General features: G+C 31.1%; 1 protein-coding gene across 1 annotated transcript; it reads left to right on the top strand.

Annotated features, from left to right (window-relative positions):
- Positions 1-1,318: 1,318 nt before the first annotated feature.
- Positions 1,319-4,396, top strand: LOC124838786 (MATE efflux family protein). The gene is made up of 8 exons (XM_047314471.2): positions 1,319-1,615; positions 1,825-2,450; positions 2,838-2,894; positions 3,003-3,241; positions 3,323-3,441; positions 3,952-4,038; positions 4,172-4,233; positions 4,336-4,396. The coding sequence occupies exons 1-8, from the start codon at positions 1,343-1,345 to the stop codon at positions 4,394-4,396; spliced, it is 1,524 nt and encodes a 507-aa protein (XP_047170427.2). The 5' UTR covers positions 1,319-1,342.
- The last annotated feature ends 6,500 nt before the right edge of the window (positions 4,397-10,896 follow it).

Here is a 10,896-nt window from a genome sequence, read left to right as displayed (position 1 = left end):
GATCAGAACTCAATTTACAGTTCCAACAAGTTTGGCCAATAAATTTTCAAGGTAAAATTATTTTTAATTATAAGTGATTTTTTTTTATATTTTTGAATATGGTTGTTCTTAGAAAAATTTCAACTAAATTGGCTATGTGTAGATTGAAATGTGTATGTTTCATTGGTTTTGCATTTAAACCGGATTTATACGTTAAAATTAAGTAATAGTAATTATTACATGCAAACTATTATTTGATGCGTCTTAAATTTGTTATTTTTTATGTGATGCATTTTAAATTTGTTAGAATGAATTGTTTGGGTTATTTATTGTTGATATAAATTATTTGACAAAAGTATTAATATAAACTATTATTAATTCTTACATTTCCAACAGGCGAACTTCTAAGCTAATATATTGATAATTAATTTCAATAAATAATATAAATAAAGATGGTCAAGAGTTGCAACAAGATAATCTTTTTCCTTTTCATACCTGTTCTAATATTGTTTGCCATGAAATTAAATGCGAAACAGTAAAAATATAGTAACTTAAGAAAAGAAAATATAACTGGCCAATGTTGAAATAAGCTGCTATAAATCAAGAAAAGAAACAGTGAATTAAGGAAAACTAAATCAACACATTATACAGAAGTTTAAACATCAATATATAATATATATGATGTGATTATTGAAACAACTTTTATAGTATTGTAAATAGATTTCAACATCTTAATTGTTATTTCAACCCCTTGTAATCTGCAGCAGAATTATTGAAGAGTGTGGTTATCCTTATATTATTGTGATACAGATGTTATGCAGTGTCATTATGTGATTTCTATCTTTGGCCAACACAAAGAAAAACGCAGAAAACAGTAAATAAAAGGGAAAGTTTTTTCTTTTTTTTTGCTTAGAAATAATAAATATCTGTGTCAGTTAGAGAATGAAGGAGACCTAGTCATCTCATCCGTTTCTTGGTCTACATGATTTCAATTTAAGGCAAGCCTAAATTATAGCCAAGAAAATCTTGTGTTGTGTAAACAAAGAAACAATGAGCAAAGTTGTTCACACAAAGACATTCAAGAAAATAGAAAGAAACAAAAACCATTGACGAGACCACTTTTGTCCTTGTTTCCCCTGCACTTGTCTTGCATGAGTTAAGTTTCTGCATGCAACCGTCTGATTCCACCACCACCACCTGAGAAACGAAAAGGGTTCGATAAAAATCTGACAAAATAGGTAAAGAAGACAGAAGGGAAAATGGAGGAGGGAGAGATAGCTCATCCTCCTCTCCTGAAAACTCTCCCAAGAAAACACCAAAGTCGCCAGGGGGAGAGACACCATTGTTCAACACTGTGAGTTCCATGGATAACACAGAGCTCCACCATGCTCCTGAGGGTCTAGTTGACACAAACGTTGACTACACTAAAATGACTTCCTTTGCAGATGTTAGAACTGTGTTCTCTGCGGAATCCATAAAGCTTTGGCAAATTGCTGGCCCTATTGCTTTCAGCATACTGTGCAATTATGGTGTCAATTCCTTCACAAGTATCTTCGTTGGCCATCTTGGAGATTTGGAACTCTCTGCAGTCTCAATCTCTCTTTCGGTCATTTCAAATTTCTCTTTTGGTTTCTTGGTTAGCTTCTAACGTCTATGAACTCTTGGATTCTTTTCTAATCTTATTATTTGTGCATCAGAAGAGAATTATGCTTGATAACTGTCAAACTTGTTAAGAAATTCATCTTATGCTAATCAAGCTATCAACTGGTCAAAAATTTCATCCCACATGCATGCACTTGCAGGCAACAGATTGTGCAGTTGTTTCTAACAAAATGCTACTTGCAGCTTGGTATGGCAAGTGCACTAGAGACTCTATGTGGGCAAGCATTTGGTGCTGGACAAGTAGAGATGCTGGGGATTTACATGCAACGTTCTTGGATAATCTTATTGGGTGGGTGCATCTGCCTCTTGCCAATTTACATCTATGCTGAGCCAATCCTTATACTCCTTGGACAAGAACGTGATATTGCTGAGTTAGCTGGAGTATTCACTCTTCAATCTATCCCTCAGATGTTTTCTCTTGCAATCAATTTTCCTACCCAAAAGTTCTTGCAGGCACAAACCAAAGTGGGATTCCTTGCATGGCTGGGTTTTGTAGCCCTTATTTTACATGTCATTATTCTAGTTCTTTTCATGAAGGTGCTTGCTTGGGGTACTGGTGGTGCTGCTGCAGCCTATTGCACAACAGCTTGGATCATTGCTTTGGCTCAAGCTGCATATGTCATTGGTTGGTGCAAGGATGGGTGGAGAGGCTTCTCTTGGTTAGCCTTCAAGGATCTTTGGGCCTTTATCAAATTGTCAGTTGCTTCAGCCATCATGCTTTGCTTAGAGGTTTGGTATTTTATGATCTTGATTGTGCTCACTGGACACCTTGACAATCCAGTTATTGCTGTTGGTTCTCTTTCAATTTGGTAAGTCATATCCAAACACCTACATTTCTTCGAGTCCAGATTCTCTGATATGTTTTTCTGATACTATTATCTGCTATTGACAATACATTTCAATTTGGATATTAAAATTCTTTTTAATATATTTTAAAACATAAAAATCAGTCGGTGTATTTTAAAAGTACAACAGAGAAGAACAATACAGAAAAATCCAACCAAGAATCCAAATTTCATTTCTTCCCCTATCGTCTTCTGTAAAGGACCTTTGATAATGCTTAATGATAGGTGTATTTCAATAGGACAAAACTCAAAAACGTGAAACATTTTGATAATGTTATTTTCTACAAGTTTGTTGTCTTAAATAGTCTTAGAGACTAGTATTTGATGCTTATTCTGCTTTTCCTCTTTCAGCATGAATATAAATGGATGGGAAGGAATGTTGTTTATAGGGATCAATGCAGCAATTAGGTAAATTCTTCATCTGTGCCTTATTTGTTTTTTCTTCCCACGTTACTGTCAAGGGTTATTTTACAAACTTCAAATGAATGATTTCAGTTTTCTTTTTCATTTTCTCAGTGTGAGGGTTTCAAATGAGCTCGGATTAGGGCGCCCAGTAGCAGCAAAATATTCAGTGATTGTCACAATTGTTGAGTCCCTCGTCATTGGGTTACTTTTTGCAGGCATTATTTTAATCACAAAAGACTATTTTGCTGTCATTTTCACTGCTAGTAAAGAAATGATTAAAGCAGTTTCTAAATTAGCAAACCTTCTTGGCATAACCATGATTCTGAATAGTGTTCAGCCAGTTATATCAGGTAAGAGGGTCCAAATAATTTGGATTATATAAACTATTATGCAGTTAGGAAAAGCATGAAGTGCTTCTGCTATTCTTTCAGGTGTTGCTGTTGGAGGGGGTTGGCAGTATTTGGTTGCTTACATCAACCTGTTTTGTTATTATATCCTGGGACTCCCTCTTGGCTTCTTTTTTGGCTACAAGTTGGGTTATAGAGTAGAGGTAAAGTATACACCATTTTTCTTGGAAGTCCTACATAGACTAAGATAAAATCAATTTATAATATATAAATGGACTTCATCTTACAAGTCGATTTTGTGAGATTGAGTTAGATTTAAAGTCCACTTTTAATATGGTATCAGAGCTATAGTTACAACTTATCCTAGTTATATTTGTTGTTTGTTGGACATGTTATTTCACCTGCAGTCAAACCGTTTCGAACCACCCAATACCTCGGCGTGAGGGGGTGTTTGAAAGTCTCAGATCGACTAGAAATAAGGTCAACTTATAATATATAAATAGATGCAGACCTCACCTAACTTGGTTTTGTGGGTTAATTTAGACTTAAAGTTCACTTCTTAACAATTTTCACTCAAATAAAAAACCATCCAATTTCATCATCAAATGAGGCAAAACATAGCAATTTTTTTCTTATTAATCTTTTCATGTGTTAATCAAATTGATGAGAAGAAGTTATCTCAGACTAAATTGACATGGAAAGTGTTGTTGCAGGGTATTTGGATTGGGATGATCTGTGGGACAGCTTTGCAAACACTCATCTTGTTGATTATTGTCTATAGAACCAACTGGAACAAGGAGGTTTGAATCAGTGCTTTTGTTTCTAAGCAGCAATGAAACTTATATTCATAGTTCAATCAATTTTCTAAGATGAACAAACACAATTTTATGTTGGATCTTCTTCTTTGCATTCTTAATTAAGCTCAAATTTCAGGTTGAGCAAGCATCAGAACGAATGCGGCAATGGACCGGACAAGAAATGGATACTAATACAACGTAAAATTAAAAAACAAAAACATCCAAACATTATTGACTAAGTTGTTTGCATATGTAGTTTCTTATGCTTTTGTTCATTTTTTGAATCTAGGACTTCTCCAGGTGCAATGAAGAATTAGTCTCTCTCAAATCTACGACTGGCTACATAGAGATGGTTGAATAGACTTTTTCTCTCTTGAAGATTTTATATCAACATGTCCAAGAAATGTAATCATTTACAAATTTTGTTAAATACTTTTTCGTCATTTCTTTTCTTGTGTGATAAATTACAGCTTTTTGTATTTGTAAATATAGGTTTGTTTGATATCAGTCATGTCAATGATATAAATAAATAAATGTGAAACCTTTAATTTGCAATGCACTAGAAAATAAATAAATGTGAAACCTTAGAATTGTATCTTTGTCCTGAATTATTATTTATTCATTTATAATGTGTAAAGTAAAATATCTGAGGTAATACGAACATATCTACTGTTATGGTTGAGGTAATACGAACATATCTGAGGTTTAACAACTGCAAAATGATTTCGCTTTCCTTCTTGAACCTATTGAAAATAATATAAATCATGATCAAAATCTAGATTGTAAAAATTATCAAATAGGAAAACAAGACGAAGATAATCATCAGAGTATTAGAAAATTTAATACAATTAAAAAAGCTCTTACTTTTTTTGAAAGATTATCACTGTCAAGTTTATTAATAACATTGATGTTGATTCTGATATTGATAATGACAGTGTGGTTCATCTTATGTCTTTTGTTGTTAATTAGAGTAATCTATCAAAGAAACAGTTATACTATACTCTCAAATGTCTAATCTACAATGAAGATGTGAAACATGTCGAATGGCAAGAAGTCATCGAGAAGGATTTACAAGCTCTTTAAGATATTCAAACCTGTTACATGACTCTTAAATCGTCTTTTAACAAATATAAATTGATTTCCAACCAATTATAGTTTTTGTAAAGAGTTACCACATTCAATAAAAGTATAAAAGATAAAAAAAATTATCTTTTAAATTATATTTTTAAATTAATCAATGTAATTTTTTTTTAATTTGATAACGTTCTAGTAATTAAAATATATTTTAAATCAAAAGCAAAGAACTAAAGTGTTTTTAACTGTGTTTTCACTTAAAAATACTTATGTAAACAAACACTCATGATATTTAACTAGACTCTAATATTTCCATACTTTTGGAAAATATGGATTTAAAGATAATGAAGACTTTTCATATGTTATAATGAGACCAATGCAAAGGAGGAAAAAAAATTTAGATTTTTTTTGTTTTTTAAATAAATATAGAGAGAATAAAGGAGCCTAATTTTAAAAACAACTCTTTTTTTCTTTTGTTACTCTTTTTTAGAAAGCAATTATTTTTCACTTTTTTCTACATTTATTTTTCGAAACTCTTTTATCAATTTTTTTCTCTCTTTTTGTCATTTTTATTATTTTGCACTCATTCCTAATACAACCTATTATCTCTTTTTTTTCTTCCTAAGATAAAGGAGAATGTGGTCTTTTTCTTTTTCAAAGTTTTGTAATAGGCTTAAAACAAGAAAAAAATATTAAAAGCTTAATGGGACAAATGGATCAATATGAGGCTGAGCTTATTTGGCCAAGTAGACAAAAACAAGAAATGTCTCAATCGTTTTAAATCAAACACATTTATCTAAGTTGCAAAATAAAGAATAAAGCTAAATACATAAGTATAAACAAAATATGAACAAATCACTCAAAAAAAAAATAGGAATGACACATGGTATAGTTCATCCTTTACATTAAGGCTCAAAACTCACAAGGTCAACTCTTTCACAAAAAGATTTAATCAAATAATTCTCAAATCAAATCAACTCAATTAGATAATCACATAAACAATCAACTCATATTAACACAAAACATGGCTCCTATTTTAAGATTATGATAGTTCTAGTTATTTAACCAAATCCTAAAATTCAATGCAAATAAGTTTCGTTGAAAATAGAAAAGTATTTTTGGTGGATTTCTTATGAGATATATTGTTCAAAAGTTTCACAAAGTAGACTCCTAAGAAAGAGAAGTGCAATCACAATGAACAAACTTAAAAGTCGTGTCTTTCCTAGTTAGAGTTTTTCTCAAAAGTTAATATTTTCACAACTATTTTAAAAAGAAATCACAATTTTTTTCAATGAAAAATAAAATAAAAGCTAAAAAACAAGAAACAAAAATAGAACTGGTAACTACAAGTTGTCTCTCCTACACTTATTTCAAAAATTGTGCTTGTTGGACTTCTTTTAGAGAAAATCTTTTATGACTTTTGGCTTAAGCTACAAGTCAAAATTTATTTTCTTTAATTATAAGAAGTACAAGTCACCTTGTACGAATTTATTGATTTTTAAATTTAATAAATTAAAAATAAAAACACATTTTTGAAATTTTTATTAAAATTTTTCCAATTATGCTAAAAGTAGAAAATAAATGTGCATGCATTTTTTAATTTTTATCAACAATGCTTTCAAAAGAATTTAAATATGACATGTTTTCCTGTTTCAACAACCTTTCTTCTTTTTTCTCCGCAACTATGATAACAAAGATCACCATTGAAAACTTATTTGCATCATTCACATCAACAAACTTGATGTGTAGAAGGTGTGACTTCAACTCAGTTTGAGCATCATAAAGTGCATTAGGATGGTTAACAGAATCATCAACAATCCTCATAATCTTATCTTGTGGCCAAAAATCTGCACTTAAAGACTTCTTTATCATTAATCAAGTCAATTGCAATAGTAAATGCTTTAGATGTACATCTAATATTGTTGGTTCTTCTAGTGCACTTCATTCCTTCATTGTATTATTCTCACAACTTTTCTTGAAAATAACCATATAATCTTAGCAACATCTTTAGTAAAATTAGTGTCCATAAGTAGACATATTGGTTTGAGCATCAATATATCCATAAGTAGATATATCAGTGTGATGTAATTCTATTAGTGGTTGATTCAACCTTTGAATCCTAATCTCTCACACATAAGTTATCATTTGTCCAAACTAATTTTACATACTTTGCATGGCAACTTTCATCGTTTGATTCATTGCAGCATAATGTTCAGTCATCATTCATAAGCTTTTTTGAAGTAACCACACCAATTGTATTAGTTGGTTGTGTTTGTTACGAGTAACCATATGAATCATATGGTTGTTTTCATAGTACAAAGGATGATCATAATTCGTAAAAGATTATCCAAATTATGGATCATAAGGTTGTTCATACGAAGATTGATCAAAATATTGATCATAATTCCTTTAAAGATTACACTGTTGGTTATTATCTTATGAAAAAATATTTACATTTATATATAAAAATTAATAAATTTAAAAATTAAAATAAATAAAGAAAATAAAATAAATGGTAGAAAAATAGAGAAAAAGAAAATGTTAGTGATAAAAAAATAAAAATAAAATAACAAAAAAATAAAATAAAAACCAAAATGATAAAAAATTTAATTGTGTTCTCTAGCAACAATGCCAAATTTGATAATGTTGTTGTTGACATGATCAAATTCATATTACTAAACTATAACAACTTTTGTGTTGATAGGGGGAGTTATGTACAACTAAACTCATATCTCACATATGTGTTTTTTATGATGACAAAAGAAATATTTTATAGTTTCTTGCACAACCAAATGGCAAAATAGTAGTTTGATTATATATGTGATTGTGTTTGGACTATGTGATATGTGTATTCATTGATTAAGAATGAATCATTGAATGAAACACTTTGCACATTGTATATATGCATGAAATAATTGATTACTATGATTGCATAATCTGTTAAATTCATGAGATATTAGTATATGCTTAACAGAGACAAAACATCAAGTTTTAACCGATTAGAGATAATCGATTAAAACTCGTGGTTATGTCTGCACATGTTTACTAAGTGCATTGAAGTGTAACGAATGAAAAAGTTTTAAAAATTTGCTTAAGTATGAAACTTAACCGATTATGTTATTTTCCTAATCGGTTAAAATGCGTTTTATATGAAAAAAATTATTGGAAAGCCATAACTACCATAAAGGTCATATTTTTTAATGTTGTGGCTTGTATGACATGTTTAATCGATTGCATGCACATTTAATCTGTTAAATCCTGTGCAAATGTAAAAGTGTTACAGCTGAAGGAAATGTTTAACGGATTACATTAATTGCTTAATCGATTAAAATGAGTCAGACTTGAGAAATCTATAACGCATTGCTCTCTGTATTCAATAACTTTTATGATTCATATCTTTCATAACTAATTAGTTGTTGATATTTTAGTTGTAGGAGCGTCCTAAGATCTTCAAGAATCAAGATTTCTACATTTGGAAGAAATTCTTAAAGATTCTTGCAAGAACATTGTGGTTTCACTGCTGATCATATTTGCACTTCAAGGTGTACTTCTGGAGATCAGATTCATCTGCAATCAATGTTGATTGTGTCCTTGTTGTTGCGGCCAGGAAGAGGACTTGGTAAAGTTCTAGGACTTAGTGTTGGTATTACTAAGGGTGACAGAAAGTGGGTGATCTTTCTGGGTTGCTATAGTTGGTATTGAGTTAGGAAGGAGACATTGAGAGGATTGTTCTATATATGTCTTGCTTATAATAACTCTATCAAAAAAGTGGAATCCCTTCATCTAAGGTTGATTGAAGGAAGATTGGACGTAGGTAGTGGATCGAACCAGTATAAAACTATTAACACATCGGCAAGTGTATCGAATCGTATCAAGTAATATAAAATGGTAAGACCAAGTATCGTATCCCAGAAGACTCACGACACTAGACATTCATGTAATACCTTAACTAATTAAGACTTAAGAACAATTTCATTGGTTTAGAATGCAAAATGCAGAAAAAGTAAATATGAATGCAATTTGATCAATTGGGGCAAAACACAAAAGTGAATGGATGATTTTTATAATATGAGATGAGTATGTTGTTGGGGTTTAGATTTCACCATCCTTACTGTCATGCATATAAGAATTTGTCTTCTTCATTCAATTATTAATGTCACTATCTAAATTACTTAAAATTTGATCTCTTGGCGAAAAAAGTCTATCCTTAATTATTAGACCACAATCCCTTGCATCTCTAATAATTAATTTTGCATTACAAACATAAGCTTAAGACAACCAAACCTCCTATCCTCATCCCTGGGCAATATTGTTTTTGGGAGAAATTCTCCATATCGTGGTTTCTAGGTATTTCCCAATAACAAAGAAGACCATAAAATCATGCCATGAATGACCAAAACATAACAAGCATAGAGCAAAGGAGAAAATCTCTAAGAATTAATGAAAGAAGCATATAATAATTCAGAACAAATTCAAATACATGAGAGTTTAGAGGTTACATCTTCCCCCAACAACAAATGAGTTTAGTTCTCCATAATTATGGAGAAACTAGGTGTACAATGGAATGAAAGTGATAGAAAAACCCTAGAAACTGAAGAGGAGAGCTCTCGCATCCAATTCTGCCTCTAGAGAGTGAAAAAGTGTGTTTCTGCGTCTCTACTGCCCAAAGATACAAACCCTAGGACGAACACATCATTAAATAGAGCATAAAACAAAGTCCAATCCCAACACGCTGGCGCTCAGCCCCTACTTAGGGCAGTTAGGCGTTGGTACGAAAGGAGTGGCGCTGAGGGCCCTGAAAAAGGCAAATAGGCGGTGTGCGACACAAGGAGGATGGCGCTCAACACCCCTTGCGTTCAGGCATTCCTACAAGACATCCTGCGCTAAGGGCTCCAGAAAAGGACAGCCAGGCGCCCATACGAGACATCCTGCGCTGAAGGCCCCTGAAAGAGGCAACCAGACGTCTTGCGACCTTCTATAGCGTTCTTTTCTAGTGTTTTTTATGTCCTTTCTAGATTTCAACTCCTTGATACTTTAAATCCTCTTGAACATCATTCCAATTTCCTACAAAATCAAAGGAATTTAGTGATAAAAATCATAAGTTCTAACCTCAACTCTCCTTATTTACACCTTAACTAAAAATAAGAGTTCAAACAAGTTTCTAAGTCAAAAAGGGCTCATTTAATATCAAAATTGAATCACAAATAACGGTGAAATCAACCGTTATCAAAAACAACTGTGTGAATCTCTCTTTCCCTACACTTTTACTTTATCTTTGTTCTTGATTGATTGCATTCCAAGAAAACTTTAAAGATTTCAAAGAGCTTTTTAAAGAACATTTTTTTGAAAGGGGAAAACCAATTCACTCCCTCTTAGTTGAGAATATTGGCTAAACTTTTTCTATATTTAGTATTGCTAATGTAGTATCCAAAAGAATAGATAGGAAAAATTGATTCCTAACAAATTAGTTTTCTTAAAATCTATACACTGAAAAGAGTTAGTCGAATACAATAAAAATAATATAAAATAAAGATAAACAAAATAAGTAAAAGATTAATTAACAAAATAATAAATGAAAGAAAGAAATAAAATTGGAAAAGGATAAAAAGAGATAAAAAAATTTAAAAAAAATGATTACACTGTCTTTTATATTAGGATTCACCATTGGTTATCTAAAGATTATTGTTTAATTAATTATTATCTTAGATTTTTAAATTCATCAATGTAAATTCTCAATTAATTTGATGGAGTTCTCACATTAACCAAACTACATTTTCAAATTAAAAC

Source organism: Vigna umbellata, chromosome 4 (assembly GCF_029865625.1).
Source record: "Vigna umbellata cultivar VRB3 chromosome 4, Vumbellata_1.0, whole genome shotgun sequence".
NCBI lineage: Eukaryota > Viridiplantae > Streptophyta > Magnoliopsida > Fabales > Fabaceae > Vigna > Vigna umbellata.
The sequence above is the reverse complement of the archived record's forward strand: the minus strand, read 5'-3'. Positions and strand labels throughout refer to the sequence as shown.